The 19,924-nt window shown below is 39.0% G+C and overlaps 1 protein-coding gene across 16 annotated transcripts in view; it reads right to left on the bottom strand.

Moving 5' to 3' along the window:
* Positions 1–18,380, bottom strand: part of tcf12 (transcription factor 12) — a 455,542-nt gene extending 437,162 nt beyond the window's left edge. For 12 of the 16 annotated variants that reach the window (XM_068017856.1, XM_068017860.1, XM_068017861.1 and 9 more), the window contains exons 1-3: positions 12,468–12,633; positions 11,679–11,771; positions 11,012–11,084 (exon numbers count right to left, since the gene is read on the bottom strand). In XM_068017856.1, the coding sequence (XP_067873957.1) occupies positions 11,012–11,084; positions 11,679–11,750 (145 nt within the window). In that variant the 5' untranslated portion in view covers positions 11,751–11,771; positions 12,468–12,633. Of the gene's footprint in view, positions 1–2,814; positions 2,917–11,011; positions 11,085–11,678; positions 11,772–12,467; positions 12,640–17,203 lie in introns of those variants that run through there. The other 4 variants (XM_068017858.1, XM_068017857.1, XM_068017865.1 and 1 more) reach the window with 4 other exon arrangements.
* Positions 18,381–19,924: the final 1,544 nt, after the last annotated feature.

Genomic DNA, 19,924 nt, shown 5'->3' with positions numbered 1-19,924 from the left:
TTGAAAATCCTTTCTGCAGCCATCTTGGTTTCACCACTCAATTAAGGCTCAGGGACATGACTTTGTGCCCAACCAGCAGGGGACACGTACAACTCATTCCCATGGCAAGTATTCAAGTTTTCTAGCCAAGCTACAGCATGTAGAAAATCTTGATTTGAACCTGAAACTATACTTAGCATACTGTTCCAAAAGACAATAAACAATACATCTATATTAATCACAAAATAAAAACTCAAGATGGAGAACTTGATTAAATATTTGCTCTGCTTTTCGATTTCTCTCTGCACCATTGCCAATGAAAGATTAAGAGGGCAATCTTTACACAGATCTCTACCAAAGATGTCCTTGGGTATTTTAGGCACTCAAACAGGTGTGCATAATATGCGCTCACCAATTTCCTCATCATCTCTACAGAGATGGAAGAGAGGAAATAAAAAAAGAGAAATAAGTGGTCCAAGGATACTAATCTCGTCTCACATCTCAGCCATTCCATCAGGAGCAATGAGGTATGGACATGTGTAGCTGTAAAGTCATCAGTCCATGGCACAAAAGAAAAATCAACATGCAAAAATTAAAAACTGTGGTACTGTCCAAAAACATCTGTAGCTAACAGAGTTAACTTAAAAATCAATGGACAATACTGGTTGGGGGGTGGGGGGGGCGGAAATCAGCACTAGAAAACAAAGCGTCTTTCTCCCTTGACATCAGCTAAGTGTGCGTTTTGTACTTCAATTATTGGAATTTCAAGCTTACAGAAGAGTAAATAAAAGCCACTTTGCATGAAAGAAAGCCACTATTCAGAAGACTACTAATTGCCTCTATTGATTGGATGACATCAAATCTACCAAAAGTAATAAGTCTTCAAGGGTGTCCCCGGAGGAATGATTCCTGGCCCCCACTTCTCACCCTCATGCTGCCATTCGGCGACATCATCCAAAAGTATTCACATGTACACTGATGACACCCAGCTCTACCTCACCACCACCTCTCTCAACTCCTCCACTGTTGCTAAATTATCAGACATTATTTAACTGCTCAAGGGCAATTAGGGATAGGCAACAAATGCTCTTCTTGCCAGCGACATTCACATCTCATGAAAGAATTTAAAAGACTGCTTATCCAACATCCACTACTGGATGAGCAGAAAGTGCCTCCAATTAAATAATGGGAAGATTGAGGCCATTATTTTCAACCCTCACTCCAAACTCCATTCCCTAGCTAGCGACCTCATCCCTCTCCTTGGCAAAGGGCTGAGACTAAGCCAGTCTGTTTGCAACCTTGGTGTCACATTTGACCCAGAGATGAGCTTCCGACTACATATTCATGCCATCACTAAGATGCCTAGACGACTATTTCCACCTCCATAACATCGCCAGACTTCACCCAGTCGCAGCTCCATCTGCTGCTGAAACCCTCATTCATGCCTTCATTACCTCCAGACTTGATTACTATGCACTCCTGGCTAGTCTCCCACATTCTAACTTCCAGACACTTGAGAGCATCCAAAACTCTGCTGCCTGCATCCTAACTTGCACCTAAGTTCCATTCACCCATCACCCCTGTGCTTGCTGGCCTAGACTGGCTCCCAGTCAAGCAACTTTCTGATTTTAAAATTCTCATCCTCATTTTCAAACCTCTGCACAGCCTCACCCCCCACCACCCCACACCGCTCCGAGATAATGCGCTCATCTAATCCTGGACTCTTCAACACTTTGATTTTAATCACTCCATTAGTGGCCATACCTTCAGTTGCCTAGGCCCAAAGCTCTGGAAATCCCTCCCTATACCGCTCCACCTCACTTTTTAAAACTTACCTCTTTGACCAAGCTTTTGGGCATCAGACCGAATATTTGTTTACATGGCTTGGTGTCATTTCATTTCTATAATGCTCCTGTGATGTTTTATTACATTAAAGGCACAATACAAATACAAGTTGTTGGTGGCAGTGGTAGTTAGAAATATTCCATTAACTGATCGTCAAATGCGAAATGAAAACTGCTGGGAGCTACTGCACCATTTTGAATAATTTTCTTTCCAAAAAACAAAATAGCAAGGATAAATAGCACCCATTTGAATTTTCAACTACCCTGAGCTTGTAGCATCCATTTAGATTAAATGCATTTACTGAAACTAAAAATTACTTTCAATTTCCAAATGGTCGAAAGTTTATATCCTGGAACTGAATTCAGTTATTATTTAAATATATGCTAGCTACTCTCCTGTCGCATGGCTCAGCAGGTACTCTTGGGTTGGAGCACAGTTGTGTTGTTTAGCTTCTAACCTGCCCTGTAACTTTAAGGGTATTGCTGTAAAAAGACAAACCAAAGTTACTATACCTACCTATAAACTGTTGAGTTCAGGGGAAATTTGTAAATACTTATACAATTCAGGCTCCAAAACCACAACAGTTCTTCCTTTCTTTTTTTAAAAAACTAGCTGTTCTCCCATAACAGCAATCACCGCAAGCTGAGAGATATTGGACTTGGTAAGCACAGATGCATTTTACCAGGTAATGCAGAGTGTATTCTGTTGCTAAGGTGAAGCCTATTATTGAAAATATCTAAACTTACAATCAGAATTATCTGTAACCACTAACTGGCCCTACCAATAGCACAAAAAAATCCAAGGTTCTGGCCTGTGGCTTGAAAAATAAAATTCCAGCTTCAGCCAGAGTTAAAAGTAACTAGACTTTGTGACCTTGATTTACCTTAGTAGAATAATGCAAATATTGCTTAAGGTATTACACAAATACATTATGCATTAAATGTGCATAATACTACTGTCTTTATAGAAGATATGTATTGTCCAAATTACCATAAGCTACAGGAGATCGACTAACGTAACATCTAGTGTGCATTCTCTCGGCCACACATCACGTGCACCAGTCGCTTGATCCGGAGAACCCTTACAAGCACTTCCAATCTCAAGTTCCTTTCCTGAAATAATGAAAGTATGATTTGAGCTCCTATTTAGATGTTCTGGCTTTTAAAAACAAAAACCTCCTTCACAAAAATTGTGTACATGGTCTAATAATGCTGTCATAACACTACACATTAAAGAAGCAATGCCAGGAGATATGCAAGCATATAAAAAAAAAGTTGCACTGAGCACACTTTCATCACGCTCTGATTCACAAAAGTACAAGTCAGAAAGTTTCAGGTGTTTCATTCAGCAGTTAAAGTTTACAAGCACCATAACTATCTGGATTCCTACACAGGGTGCCTAAGCACTGGTTTTAAGAGGGTCAGGTCAAGTTAGCAGCTAAAATCATAAACAGACAGGGAAGAGAAAATGTTTTAATTCCATACCATTTGTCAAATACCTAACAACATTCTAGTACAACTAGGCTGCAGATATGACACTCCCAATGTATACCAAATTTCTCCATCAGCCATGTCAATTCATGAATTAATTCAGGTTAGCTTTACATTGTCACAATATTAGTATATGCAGAACTATGATTCTCTCTACTGACTGCCCACCCATAAAGTATAAGAAATAGGAGTAGGCCATTCAGCCCCTCCAGCCTACTACACCATTCAATATCATGGCTGATTTGATTGCGGCCTTAACTCCACCTTCCTGCCTGTCTGCCCATAACCCTCAACTCCCTTTTAGATCAAAAATCTGTAACTCAGCCTTAAATATATTCAACCACCCAGCCTCCATTGCTCTCTGGGGAAGAGAATTCCAAAGGTTAACGACCCTCCGAGAAGAAATTCCTCCTCATCTCAGTCTTAAAAGGGAGACCGTTTGTTTTGAAACTGGCCTCCCGAGTTCTAGATTCCCCACAAGGGGAAACATCCTCTTTGCATCTAGCCTGTCGAGCACCCTCAGAATCTTCTATGTTCCTATCCAAAATCACCTCTCATTCTTCTAACTTCCACTGAAGTACAGGCCCAAACTACTCAACCTTTCCTCATAAGACAACTTCTTCATCCCAGCAATCAGCCTCGTGAACCTTCTCTGAATTGCTTCCAATGCAAGTCTACCCCTCCTTAAGTAAGACAACCAAAATTGTACACAATTTATTTCCATGTCAGAGATTTTCATGGTGCACTTTTCTTTGTGGTTTCACTGAAACATCTACTAATGTCAAACACAAAATCATGGAACAGTACAGGAGGAGGCCATTCAACCCACTGAGTCAGTGTCAGATTTTTCAAAGAGCAGTCCAGTTAGTCCCACTGTTCACAAATCTCTGCTTTTTTTTCTCTTTCAAGTATTTATCCAGTTCCCTTTCAAAGGCTACTACTGAATCTGTATCCCAAAGTCAGTGCACAAAAAAAGTATTTCCTCACAACACGTCTGGCTCTTCTGCCAATCAGCTTAAATCTGTGCCCTCTGGCCATTCACCCTTCAAGCATTGGAAACCTTCTTTACTCGATCTAAAGCTTTCACGATTTTAAACACCTCTATTAAGTCTTCTTTTAGTCGTCTCTGCTCAAAGAACCACCTCAGCTTCTCCAGTCTATCAACATTACTCATCCCTGGAACTAAAGACTGAATTCTTGATTAAATCACACAATATTGCAAAACTCAAAACTTTCTTAAACTGAAGTGGTCCAAATAGGAGACTATACTATTGACTGCAATCATCAGCATTCACTGATGGAAATGAGAACAGAAAAAGCTGGAAATACTCAGCAGGTCTGGCAGCCTCGGTGTAGAGAGAAACAGAGTTACCGTTTCAGGTCTGTGACCTTTCATCAGAACAGATTGTTTGGGGACCCCCTGCAGAGGAAAATCACGGATCATACTTGGGAGACTAGAAGGAAACTTACTAGTTACTGGCACTGGAGCATTCATCAAAACCAACCAACTAAACATGCTTTCTTCTGCAATTAGGTATTTTCAAGATGAACATAACTATGCACAACATGTTTAATCTTCAGTTAAGTTTTCCACTACACCATTTCCCATTCTGCTAAGTACTTATGGAAGGACAAGCAGCTGTGCATCAAACAAGAACCTCAACAAACCAAAGGTTAGCTTTTAGACATCACAAAAAAAGTGTAGATTCATCGACAATATCCTCAATTTTTCTTGCAGAACATGTTGAATGATTGCTCCATTTAGTGCACACACTTCCTGTCAGCTGCATCTCCGCAGACTAATTATTGCACGTGACACACGCTGAACTGTAGTGGTCACTTACTGGCCCAGTTATTAACACATCCAAATACTCTGAATCTGGTTTTAGTGTTTCTTTTTATTGGCACTGCCGTCCACTTTGGTATAATCTGCAAACTTGAGGATTCTTGCTAACATGATCAGCCAAGTAATTTGTATCATTGAGAGATTTTGAGAGTCTGATATATGTTGATCAATATCAACTCCTCTACAACCCTCTGGTTAAATGATTACGTCTGAGTTTATCTCCAAATTGGTTATTTTATACCATTTTGCACCAAATTCCATTATAACTGTTCTAAGTGAGGTCAATAGTTAAATCACCTGACAACTCCCAGAAACCATGATTCCATTCCATACCAATAAACTTCTTTCTGCCCGCAGCACAACCACACCAAATGCAATACTCCCCCATTACTTCCCTGGTCTGAACACCAAACCAAACGTTTCCTGTTCCCAAGTCCGCATCCCCCACCCTTCATTTGCACTCCCCAGTTTCTGTTATCTTTAAGCACTCCACTCACATGACTTTCCCACTGATCCTGGTGAACAATGGTTCACACAGTTTGCTGCGCGACTCTACACTGACACAATGTACTCCAGAAAGCATGCAAAGAAGCTTCTGATGCAAAGGTTCCAACATCCCAATTGCTATCCAGTGATCCCCATTGCCTGTTCACACATCAACAGTAGTCACGGATTGGATCAGGTTCTTCGCTCTATCAGTCAGAGACAGCACACAGCAGAAACACAGCAGGTCCACAGAGCTCCCATTCCCAGCAGTTCTGCACCACCCCTACATCGGGACCTGTAGTTGGTAAATTGCTGAGGCAGCATCCTTCTTCCCTGCTAGCAGATCAGCTGCTTCAGGCAGTAAACTTTACTTCCAACAAGGAGCTTTCTTTAAAAGTGACCTAGAGTGTTAACTGAATACCCCAGTTGCAAATCAGCGCTTTTGCCCCATCTCATCATACAATACTGCAGAAGATTCTGGCATGGAGTAGGTTATCATCATCCAGCCCAGTGGTTTTAATAGTGTTAGACTGTATCAAAACCACATGAGATGGTTTTCTCTGCAATGTGGCAAAGTTATATTTTATTCATGGGTACATTGTAGATTTTGCACAACACAGATGTTGCCAACTATGACAAGCAGAGCAAAACTTCTGTGAAATTTTGCAGATTTTCCAGTCGTTCTTACCAGCCATTTCCTCCTAACAGAACTCCAATACAATTACCAAGACTAAGATAGATTCTTCTGCCATATTATAAACTGTAAATGCAAAGCAGGACTCTCCCAACACACACACACACTTGGCTTGTACTGCAAAAAGCAGAAATAGCCAATATTTTAGTTCACTTGGTTATTTGGATGGCAGATTCCTCAATATCCAAGGAAGTATTTTTCTGGGACACACAACTACGATTCTGCTAGTACTGCAAGCTCAAAAGAACAATATTTTGCTGACAAGTAAAAAGCATTCCGTATGAACTGCATATATTTGCACAATTAAATGCAGATTTATGCACTTAATGGAATAATGTTTACTTAGAACTAATCAGCGGCCACATTTTGAAGAATTTTACATTTACGCAAAAAATTTAGTTTGTAGCCAGGTCCTTATGTTGTTGCTTAGTCAGGGTTTTGTACGATTACAGATTCTATGATTACATGGTTTGTCAGTTTTCCATGCTTTGCCACTAATGAAAGTACATCTTCCAGAAATCCAGTCCTTCAAATGTTAATGATGCACAAATTGCACTTTTGCAAGATTGATAGTTACCCTTTAAATGCCTGATTGTATGCTTTTGATGTACATGATGCGTCAAGAATACAAGCACTAATGTTATCATGCATTCACAATGTTATAATGTAAATTACCTGCCAAGTTCTGCGTTACATGATGCACTAAATGTTTTAATTCTATCCACCTGTTGACTCATCTAACTTGCATTTCTTTCTTGTAAATTTGTTGGGCTTGATCAATCAATACTTTCTCAATGTTCATAATGATATTGCAGGCTGTGCCTTAGAGGTCACTCTGCTGGAATGATAACATCCCACCAGACCTGCTTTCCGCAATCTGTAACTGATTAATTTTCTGTTTTCAGAAAAAGTCCAAAAAAGATGCATGACTGGTGACAGTAGTGTTCTGACAAGAACTGGATGGACTGTTCCTCTGCCATTTGGGATGTCACCCAGACCATCCCTCCAAAGCCAGTAATAAAAACCCAGCATAAAACAACTCCAAAAGTGTGATTTTATAAACGAGAACACAGATTACATTTCAGATTCATACAGATTTTGGTTTTCTCAACACCAACGAATCCATGTAAAATACTTCCATAATCCCAGCAGCACAAGAACCATTTTCCATAAATTAGTTGATCATTTATATCTTAACTTCAATACAACCTCCAAGCATAAAATAACTGACAATTTCAGGATTCCCATATTTAATTGAGCACATGGACTCCAGAAGCTGTCAGTTTCAAAGCAGTAATGAAGATAAGTGTTGACAGTGAAACAGTCATTATTACCGCAAACTCCGGGCGCATAAGAATTAATTTTAGTCCCTATTGTTATGTAGGTAATTGTGGCAACAAATGTGCACAACACCAAGACCGATAAACAGTACATTAAAATGACCAGTTCATCTGTTTTTGATCATATTGGTTAAAAAAAATTCCCCAATGCCAATAGGGTTAGATGAAGTAGGGAGGGAGGCCAGGAGTCTTGCGTGGAGCACAAATACTGGTATAGGCCAGTCGAGCAGAATGGCCTGCTTCTGTTTGGCGAACTCCCTGTTCTTCAAACAGTATCACACAATTAACAGCAGCCAGATAGGGCCCTGCTTTACAATCTCATCCAAAATAAGATAGTTTCAATTGAAGTTTTAGTCTGGATTATGCAATCAAGTTCTGGAGAGAATCTTGTACCCACAACCTGACTCATAGGTGAGAATGCTACTAACTGAGCCAAGCTGATGCTTGGGAAGCAACATAACATCTATTTTTTTTTAGTGTGCCAATTTAAGTGCACAGGCCCTTTTTTGTGTGGTTACACATGTGCAATACCTTAAAGGGGCTGACAATCTCTCCAATCTGCACATTGTTGGAAAGGTCTCAGGTTTAACCACAGATCTCAAGACAAGGCAGTAATGGGACACAACTGGCCAGCCCAATCTTTCAGCATTGTTACAAAAGTTTGCTTCCTAACTATTATTGAAATGACTCCCCAGTAAAATACCACTGCCAAAAAAAAACTAAAAATACTGTATGAATTAGCTATTTCAAGAGTACTCAGTCTATAAGGCTGCCTTTCACAGCTTAAATCAAAAGTACTATAATCCTGAATGTTGTCAACAAAGCAATTCACCTCAAGGAGAGAAAGGACACACCCCAATAGCGTAAAAGGCAGCACGGCGTTTTACAGAAGTTTGAATTTTATCAAAAATCGCTCAAGCTCTTAGAAGTACAATTGTTAAAAAATTTAACTTAAATCTAATTTCAAAATACGAGAAGATAGTGAAAAAAAAGCCATCGATACAGTTCCGTTACTGCTAATTTAAGATCCTACAATGGACCAAAATACATACATATTTAAAAGATACTTAATTAATAATTTAATCCAGCAAGAGCATCTGATCTCACATCTCAGCCAGTTGAACTATATTAGATAGTACTTGTCATCAAATCAGATAACATTAAGAGGCTTCAGGTGCATTTTAAATAACAGCACCTGGACGTTCAAATGTACATACAGAAGTATATGTATTCTAAATTACTGCCTTATGCTATGTGGTACCTAGCCTTGCTCTGATCTATAATCATTTCATTTCTACAAAATGAACATTCATTTTAGCCAATATATGAAGTCTGGTGTGGCCTGCAGTATTTACACTTTCAAATTGACAGGGATTCTACATGTATTCTAGTGCAGTGTTACTGAAACATCAGGTAACTGCGTAACTTATGCAACCCCAGAAATACTCTCTTAGATTACAAATGGCATTGCTTCCTGACAGGGAATCTGCTACAACTGTTTAAAAGAGAAAAAAAACTGTTTAATAAAGCCAAAATACAATTATATCTTAGTAACCAGTACTAAACTTAAAGGTGGTGCAGAAGGATGGCAAGATTTAAACAATTAATAAGCACAATCTTATGCCTCAAACAAATTCATCCAGCATCATCATACTGGCCTGTGAAAAGACTGCTCAAGTGTAGAACACTTTTGAGCTTTTGCAGGGCAGTATCGAATCATGTCACACGCGAGGAAAGAGGAGCTCCACATAATTAAACACCAATTGCAAGAATTAAATTGCTCTCTTGTACTCTGATATCCACTATTTTACATACTTATAATTTCAATTTTATACTGAAGGGAAAGTTTTTTGTTTTTAAAGTTTTCAATTTTCTCCACAACATTGGTACAAAATTACATATAAAGCAATGGATTAACTAATGGGACATTACCTCAGATTTAATTGAAAATAAATCTATAATTTATTAATTTATTACAAGCAGAATAAAAAGGCAAAATATTCCCCGGAATAAAATACCAACAGTGGTCAATAATCCTGTTTTAAGGTTCGTCAAAACTATTCCACATATCTAAGCAAGCAGCAATACTATCCGACACATCATGAAACAAAGTCCCTTGGGTCAGACTAAAAAATCCAATAAGGAAGCTGACAAATTAAATAGGCTGTGAAGCAAATATGTATGTCCCTAACTACGAAACATGCAAGAATATACAGAACTGTGCAATTAACATTTTTGGAGTAACTTTTATGTGCGGTAAATGGTCACCAAGAATGCACTGAATAAAATATAAATTCAGTTCAGAAATATGCAAACATCAAAAGCAAATTCCTGATGCACATAATTTATCCAGTCCAAAACTACTGAGGTTTCATACTCGCTTACATAATTTAAGTCTGGGCAGAAGTATTTAATTGATCCAAACTCAAATCAAAATAAAACTAATTACAATTCTAATCTAATTGCAAGTTCATCCCAAAAGCTCAGCGCATAAAAACAAGATAACCTCCAAGTATCCAGAATAGACTCAATTTAAAATATTGAACTTTAGATCTATACTACGGTTAAGTAATTCTAATGCTTGATGAGATGCAAGTCCACTACATAGGCTCTTCTCAGCATGGTCACAATGCTCAGTAATTGGAACGCTATCACCTTACTACTGTAGTTACAACGGAAAATATAATTCATAACCATTGACAGCCATTACTCCTTACAACTCCAAGTTAAAGCACAAAATGCTGCAAAATTAAACTAACCACAGTCCATGTGCAAAACTGCAAATTATTCAGAAAGTAATATCTTAAACAGATTAACCAAACTAAACATTTGCCAGTTTAAAAATACCACTTGAAATGCCAGCTTCAAATACTACTAACCACAGAACTAAAATTCAATATCTAAATTAAAACAAAATTAAGCCTTTTAAATAGTTTCATTTTCATAACTGTCAACAAAAATCCTTTTTTAAAAAAAAGATTCTATTTCAAAACATGCATCTTACTACAGCAGCCAACAGCAGAACATATCACTTACAGTCTCTGCAATAATCCTACGAACCTCCAAATTAAGGTTCAAGCTCTGCTCATATACAGTTTAATATATTCCAGTCATCCCAAACAACTGTTGGCACGACAACATGCAGACAAGAAAATTAGCATTTTTCAGATAATGCATCTGATGGTAGCATTCAGAATATTCCTATGTTAAATGCACAAATGCCCAAATGAAGTTTGATACATCTCCACTGTAAATTAGAAAATTAGCCTAAAATTAATAAATCTATCAAAAAATGACTACTGCAGCACCTCAGATCGTACTTTATCCTTACCTGAGCCACCAAACTGACTGCTTGCCAGTGTGGTTGGTCCATTTTTTCCACTATTAACAGGTGGAGAGAACATCTAAAAAAGAGTGCATCAAGATTAATCAGTAATCTATAGTTTTAGACCATGATATCCAACACATCTGAACCTATTTAAAGGCAGACTCTACTGATAAGAGTATGTATCTTTTGCAATGGGGTAAAAAACTCAAGTTCAATGCGTCAAATATAACGTTTTTTTAATATTTATACCAATTCAAAACAATATTGCAAACAGACAACTGAAATGTACATTAGTCTTTACAAATATTTTATTTACACAATTTACAGTCTAAACAAATCAAAATGAGTAATTTCTAGTTTTAAAAAACTGGACGATTAATAAAAAAGATACTTGCCACTAACATTTATCCGACAACACTGATCGGTAAAAATCCACAAATTAACTTCAGGCGATGCACGAAATTAAGCTAGTGCTGAACGCCACATTAGTTCAAACTGTTTTACAGTAATTTCCCAGTGAACCTGCCCCTTATAAACTACTGGACTCAAGTCTAGACATAACAGCAAACTTCAAGAGACTCCTTTTGACTAAGCTGAACGCAGGCAACGCCACATGGCTTTTGAGTGATAGGCAAGCCGTGTTAAGTAATAAAGCCTCCAAGCATCATACCGCACTAAAATCCAGCAGATCGCTCAATTCCTTGTCCGTTCCTATAGCGGCCATCCGCTGCTGTGGATTCATCTTGATTTACACTCACTAAACCTAAGAACAAAACACAGTTACACGCATTACTCAAAACATTTATTTCCCTTTTCTGCAAAAAAAAAACTCAGCAAACGTCTTCGAAGATAGCTGGAGATTAAAAAACTAAAACCGAAGAGAAAGCTCCGACTCACTAACAAAAAGACTCCAGAGAACTTGCCGTGTAAGTAAAAGTCTACTTCAGGCTCCAAAAATATCTTGCCGCAGAAAGAGAAGGCGACCCTTCCAAAACACAAGAAATGACAAGTAATCCGCTAACATTATTCCACATAAAAACCATTTAGCCTCGACTGGCAGGACCAAGGTAAATAAAAACAAACCAATTAAAGCATCAGTATTGAGTTTTGTGCAGAACGGTCTCCAGTGTTTTTTTTGGGGGGGGGGGAAAGAGGCTGTCAGTCCTCCTTTAATTTGAAAGAAATCCTTTGCTCTATTCACCCTGTTGGCGGTGGTTTCGAGGCAGTTGCTGCCGGCGACACAGGCGAGCGCTCCCTGTGAAGGCAGGAGGGACAAGGCGAGGGCTGGAGTCAGGTCCACCTCACCCACTTCCCGCTTAATCTACTACCTCACCCCCTCCCTCCAATCAGCGGCTCCCCGACACTAAACTCGCTCGCCCACCCTCCCTACTCACAGCCCAACTTTAGCGACTCTCCGCCCCGCCGCGCCGCGCCGGTCCTCCCTCATCCCCTCACTCACCTCCCCCCTCCTCCTCCAACACCAACAAACATCCGACTGCTGCAGGGTGTGAGGTTTTAAACTCACACCCCCGCCGCTCCGTCCTCCCACCTCACTAGCTGAATGTGACAGGCGAGCGACCTCCACAGCCTCGCGGCTCCTTCAGGCGGACATGTTGTGTTCGGGAGGGGGGGGGAAGGGGTGAACCGCGTCACCACGCTCAAGCAGGACGCCATATCACTCCGCCCTGCGCTGCTTTAAGACCGGGTGCGGGGCAAAAAAGTCAGCATTTCTTGACAGCTGGAGACCCCTCTCTCCAAGCTTGAAGGATGGAAGTGTCTGTGCATTGTGCAATATAACGTTTATACACGTTTTGGGCCTTGGCATCTTGCTGGATGTGGAAATGACAAGAAATTAATAACAATGAGTTAAAAGGATGCTTTGTTTGCGCGGCAGGCGGCAGCGGTGAGACGGTCTTTGATTGACAGCAGATTAGTTGATGGGATCGAATTACACACATGGCCAATTAGATGTTACCTTCCTCCAGTATACCGAGGCCAATATAGATATATTTCCATCCTCGGGGCAATGTTTACTGAATATAAAGCATTTCCGAATAACTGCCGTAAGTAAAATAATCATGTGCAATACAAAAACAAAATACTGCAGCTGCTGGAAATGTGAAATATCAACTTAAAATATCCAGCAGGTCTGGCAGCAACTGGGGAGAGAGAAACAGAGTTAACTTTTCAGGTCTGTAACCTTCCATCAGAACTAGTCACGTCGCCAGCTAGCTGACAATAGTGTTTCCAAAGGTGCTTGTTTAAAAACTAAGACACCAACCAAATGGAAGGACCATGTCTTGCAGTTTATGTTTAGTTTTAGAACCTGCAATATATCACAATTTCCCGAGTTGAATTTTCAATAAATTGCGTACTGTTGTAGGATAAACTTGTGGTTTGCTATGGGAAACTATTTCATTGTCATAAAGAGCCATACATAGAAAGATCAAAATTACTCATCCAAAACGAAATCAGTTTATCACCAGAAACTAATTTAATTAAAACGTACTTCATTGTGTTTAATGAACAGTTTTATATTTATGTATGGCTTTATTTTCAATTTTGTAACTTTCAAATACAATGGCTTTGTTTGGACCATTACAACCAATACACATATGACTATCATAACCACCGCTCCCATTTTTGTCGACTGCTACTGATTCAGCTATTGCCATTTACACCTCTAGACCCATCTTTTGTTTCTTTATTTGACCTATTACCATCACCTTTTGTCATTTAATCTCCCTGCCTTCACGGACCTCCTTTGTCTTTCCTCCCTTTCCCTGCTTGTTTAAAATCTGTTACATCTCTAACTTTTTCCTGTTCTGATGAAAGGTCACGACCTGAAATGTTACTTTTTTTCCCCCCCTCAACAGATGCTGCCTGATCTGTTAAGCATTTTCCAGCAGTTTCTGTTTTTGTTTCAGATTTCCAGCATCCGCAATATTTTGCTTTTGTCCTTTTAAATTGAAGCAGTTCGACACATGTGTTGGCCAGAAGTCTATAAATATTATTAAATGTAAAAACTAGTGCCACTGGTGAGGACGAATGTTCCTGATTATTGCCAATAATCTGTATTAATCCAGATTCTCTTTTTTTTTAAAAAAAAGGGAGGTTTTACGCGTTTGCTTGTCCAGAGTATTTAAAAAAATATTTATTTGTTCATCGCCGGACGCAGCAATCCCCAAGCGATTGGAAGACAGCGGAAGAGGAGGCGATCGATCGGTATGAAGTTCCAAAGATTTATGGGAGGCCCATCTCATCCAATGTGAAATGCACCATGTGATACTGAGCAACAGCCCAGATTGACCTAGCAAAGGTTGAAATGCTACAAAAATCTAACAAGTGCCTTCTTGTCGTATTTGCACATTGCTCGTTTCCACTGCACCACATTTCTATTGAAACAGTGGCGACAATCAGGAACAAAAACGGAAGCTGGGGCACTATCCAGTCGATCCCAAAATCCCCTGCTCCTTAAAACCACTAAAGAGCCTTGGAGTGATAGCAAGAGTGAATGTTGCATGTTGTGATCCCAGACAGTATCGCCACATTCCGCCGCTTGACCGGCCTTGGGAACTTTGCTTTCTGTGAGACACGATCTAGACAGAAAGCTCCCATTCCAAGCGGCACGGCAGAATTAAAAGCCCCTCGTTCCTCTGATCAGATAAAGACAGCTGTTGAAAACGCGGCCTCAAAGCTACATATTGAGCGTTAAAAAAACAAAGCAGTTTTTAAAAATCAATTAAAAAATGTTAAAAGTGGTCCAGTTTTTTTAAAAATAGCCGATTTCACTTCAAATTAAACTCCCCAGCTTTCAGCTCCAGATTTAAAAGGTGGTCGATTTACGCATACGGCTGTTTAGTTTACGCAGCAATTTAAAGCTTTGGGTCGTTCAACCACTGAAATAGTCAATACGAATATATTAGGGTGATCAAACCTGTGATATATCAATATCACTCCCACTGGACTCATACTAAAGTGGGCTGAAAGCCAAGTAGAGTTTCCTGCGTCATCTTGCAGACGAATGGCTAGGAGTTGCCAAAATGTAAACACTTCGAAAATCAGCTTCGCCTACATGAGCCCTCTCTGTAATGCAGTAGCTTCGGAGGATGACCAAGACAAATCGTTAATCTAAAGTAAAACCAAAAATGCTGGAAATTTTCAGCAGGTCTGCCAACATCTGTGGAGAGAGAAGCAAAGTTAACGTTTCAGGTCAGTGACCTTTCATCAGAACACGGTCACTGACCTAAAATGTTAGCTTTGCTTCTCTCTCCACAGATGCTGGCAGACCTGCTGAGTATTTCCAGCACTTTTTGGTTTTATTTCAGATTTCCAGCATCTGCAGTAGTTTGCTTTTATGTTAATCGAAAGTGTTCCTTTCAAAATAAATATATGTTATACCAAATCACATCTAGCAGTAACAAAAAAAGCCAAATTTAAAATAAAATAAAATCCCATTGGCTATGAAGCCTTTGCGACGCCTGGAGGTCGCGACAGGTGCTATATAAATGCACATTTTATTTCCTGTCTGATTGAGGTTTCTATGCATGTAGATGTATGTCATGAGTTGTATTCAGTCTTGGTTCGTTCCTGACTAGTTTAAAATTAGAGCTAATTGAAAAGCATTTCATTATAGCGTCTACCTAGAATTATCGAATCATATCGCACTGAAGGCGGTCATTCGACCCCTCTTGCTAGTAGACACCAGTTATAAATTCTGTGTAAATAACAGAGCTATAACTGCGCCAGTAAATTGTTTGCATTCAAAACAATTTTAACGCCCGATTTCAACTCCGATCTAAAAAGAAAGAATTTAAACGATTCGGAAAATTGTAAACCATTGTGTTGTACTTCGATATGACGCGGTAAGACATTATCTAAACACAAGATTTATTTATTACATTTAGATTGCCGAATAAACCTAAAGCACTTATATGGTTTCGGTTTGACTTACGTATCTCCTATCCATAGTAACGCCAGTATCATACACATTTCGGGAGCTCTACATCAGACACCCGTGTCTGGATATCTGACTTTTTCCTTGATCTTTCATATTTAAGAATGTTGTGTTTCAGAAATAACACCGAGATTGCCTATTGCTAAATATTTTATTCTATTTAATAAGCAGATTGCAAACACTACAAACACCACATTCAACCCAGAGTGAACCTAATCAATAATCTGCCCATTCATTATGGATTTTTTTTTTAATTTACTGACTCGAGTTGCACTTTCAAGCCGTTTATTTTATTAATAATCACACAAAAATCGGCTATTCAGCCCAGTTTAGTTATTTCAACAAGTGTGTCAAGAATTGTACTTCTATGATAAGTCACACAAGCTCACATCTGGAAGAAATTTTGTAAATGCAAATAAATAAATCTAATTTGCGGTTGTTTGTAATGCATTTACTTGCCCAGTTATTTTAAACAAAAATATAAAACACGTAAAATATGTATTTTACGTAAAGTAATAAACTCCAAAATATGCTGTTGTCTCTAGGTGCCATGTTAGTGAATTGCCGGCACCCTTTGCATTAAAATCTGATAATTTAATGCAATCAACTTTGTTTTTATCCGATCATAAGTCAACCCCACTTAGTGTTCCTGAACATATCAACAATGCAAGCAAACCGGTGGTGCAGTCCTCATGCATGTAATCACACATTTGTGCGTTTACAATGTTAACCAGGCTACGGCAAGAGTAAATCATAAGCATTTTTGGGATGTTTCTCCCAGCCTATTTCATGTAACAGGACTCCACGTAAAACTATTAATTTATTGCATTTTTTTTACACCAGAGAGAGGCAACATTCCGTTATACCCAGAATTAATTAGTGGGTTGGAAGTGGTTCCACACTGGTGTATTTTTAAGCCTGCAAGATCATAAAGAAATCAGGAAACAAACATTTTTACTCGAAATAAACACTGTAGGGAGCAAATATAAAAACGGACGCGACTAAAAAATTATAGCTTTATGCTGCACAATATCAATATTATTTTCTAGAAGAAAAAAATCTGGCTGACGTTATTTTAAAAAAATAATAATCCTACCGTTTGCATCATTACGTTTGCAGTAATATATAGCTCAGGCTGTCCGTGTTGTAAAAGTTGGTGCCAGGCATTTGTTATTACATGTATGAAACGGCAAAATAACTACAGCAGGAACATTACAAATGGAAAGTAATACACGTACCTGTGTATTCAGAGTAATTACTGTCGTGTCAGGAGGAACACTTTGTCAAGTTGTGTATGGCCGTTATGTAAGACGATCTCTACCACCAGCATTTAGTGTCAGTGCATTGTTGGCTGAACAAAAGGTGCTCCCAGCTCATAGAGGGCGATGAGATTGGAGTGATCTGCAGGGAATCCTTGCAAAATTCCACACTGAAAAATGGCTAATAACTGACACAGGGATGCAGGATGATTAAATATATGTTTAACTATAATATACAAGTCTATTTGAAAAACATATACATCAGTCATTATCATTAAAATTGAGAACTCAAGTAACCAATCAGGTTTTTATCACTGCGGAAGGGATGTGAGGATTGATGGTAAAATGCAGGAGTTATTTTGGTCCATGTATGATTTTATTGCAAAATACGAAAGCCATACTTTGTTTTATTACCGTACAGGCTGTCCGTAGATGGGGAGAATTGTTCAAGATAACTCTTTTAAAAATTCAATAAAATTCTGCTCATATCTCTGGGAGGGAGACCAATATTCTACTTTAGAGTTGTTATCGGGTGTAATTTGGTTTTCTTCTCTTCAATTGCCACAAATTTGAAATCATGCAATAAGCGTCACCTGTTGGCAGTAGGGAAAGTGGAATTTGTTAAATCAGCCCAGTCCTGCTTTGTTTTTGATGCACCACCAGACATTGAGTCTTTTCAGCAAAAGTTTCCAATTCTTGTAAAGAGCAATAACTTAAGATTTCAATTCAACTTTTTGGTCTTCTTGAACTTTTCTAAGACCCGAAAAGCTTTATTTCTCGTTGGATGAAAAGTTCAAACACTGTGTTTCATAACGTCTTCCACAACCTCAGGGCATCTCAAAGCACTTTCCAGCCATTGAAGTACTTTTGAAGTGTAGTCACTGTAGCAGGGCCGGAATAGTGGCAGCCAATTTTCGCAGAACAAACTCCCACAATTAGCAAAGAGGTGATCGGTACTTCGCCTATAATTTTGATCTTGGTGTCTTACAATTTACGCGCCTGAAGAAAATATTTGACGTAGAAATGACAGCTAATTTTCAGCCTCGAACTATCTCCTCATCCGACCTGCGTTGAAATAAATCGAAAGACAGCTTTTCCACCTGTGCGCATAGTTTAACATTTTAACCGAGGATCAACTCCATGTATGCCGGGAGAGCTCCTGAATTTCTCAACTTTGCTGGTTGAGTAAATATTGATAGATTAGAGAGATCATTATGTCACAACGCCTACCTCACTGACTCAGTGAACTCCCTAATCTACCAGCCAACTACATGTTAATCAGCTGTGAGCACTTAATAAGAGTGAGTTCAAGTTGAAGCTGTTGGTGGCTCCAACTGGCATTTACCACAGACCAGGACGAGCCCAAAAAGAAACAATCATACAAATAACCTAAAGAAGTAAGAGCCAGGATACGATGCCGAACCCTTTAGCCCACTTTAAACACTGCCTGTTGGTTGTTAATCCATCACACAACTAAAGTGGATAAAGCCCAAAAGAAGCCACAAAGCCAAGTGCATCTTAGCTTTTAATGAAAGCGACATGTTACCGTGATGATTTTACAGTATTTAACCATATTCTTTCCCGGATGTCCTTATACAGAATTTGTGATCAGGGTGCTCAGAACAGACCAGTGGGGATCATGAGATGCCCTCCAGCATAATGTGTGGTGTACCACATAGATTGCCAATGGTATACATGTTAACTGAAGTTCTGTACCACTACATAGTCCTCGAGAAACAATTACTCCAAAAATAACTACAACAAAGGAGACAAATGGCACAAAAGTATATGCAGCAGGGAAATGTCAATATCAAGCACACCCAGCATGCACAAAGCAAAACCTTCTTCATGCTGAGCTATCAATGTGTCTTAACCCCAAGAAAATGCTTTGCTCCTCGTGAGGTTCTTTTTACAAGTTAGCACTTTTAGAGGAGATTGCGCATCATGCAATGTGGGCACAGGGAATTCAGGATGGAAACTCATGTGGGCCATAAGTTGAGGTTGCACTGACCTCTATGCCAGAATTCTTGACATGCAAAGTCCTTTGCTGGGAGCTCCTAAAAGTTATTTGCCTGTGCTCTGTCTAAGCAAGATTGCAAATGAAATGCTGAATTGTTTTATGGTTTGTATCAATTCTGCATCAGTGGCACAGACTGGGTCAGGTGAACTGTCATTAATTGTTCAAAGATGTTTTGGTTGCAATTCCTTTGCCATATTAATTACAAAGTCTTATTTGCTTCAATTAACAGAGTGTACAAGTTCTGCATATGCTGTCATCCAAATCATATTCATTCCAAGGTACACATTTGGATTACTGGGAGACCCACATTCCACATATCCACTACACCAAAGGGTTCCTGGCTTCTAGATTTCAGCACCTGGACTCAAGTTATGTGATCTGCTCTTCCAATAAGACATCTAAAGGGGTTCTGATTGGCACAGCCCCACTATGCCATGCTGAAAAGATTGTAGACTATGAACAAGGGTAATTCTGAAGTTGAAGAAGGAATGCAAAATGCACCTGTTTAAGTCAATTTATGTGCTTAAGATCCCTTAAGTTGTCTTCTAAAGGTTAAAAGAACAATTATTAAAGAAGATGGCAATTACAGTGAGACTTGTTACTGCACAAAAAAACTAAAACAGTTTTCTTTTTAATAAGTTGTTTCAATTTATAATTAAGAATAAGTACAATATCACACT

This window comes from Heterodontus francisci, chromosome 38 (assembly GCF_036365525.1).
Source record: "Heterodontus francisci isolate sHetFra1 chromosome 38, sHetFra1.hap1, whole genome shotgun sequence".
NCBI lineage: Eukaryota > Metazoa > Chordata > Chondrichthyes > Heterodontiformes > Heterodontidae > Heterodontus > Heterodontus francisci.
The sequence above is the reverse complement of the archived record's forward strand: the minus strand, read 5'-3'. Positions and strand labels throughout refer to the sequence as shown.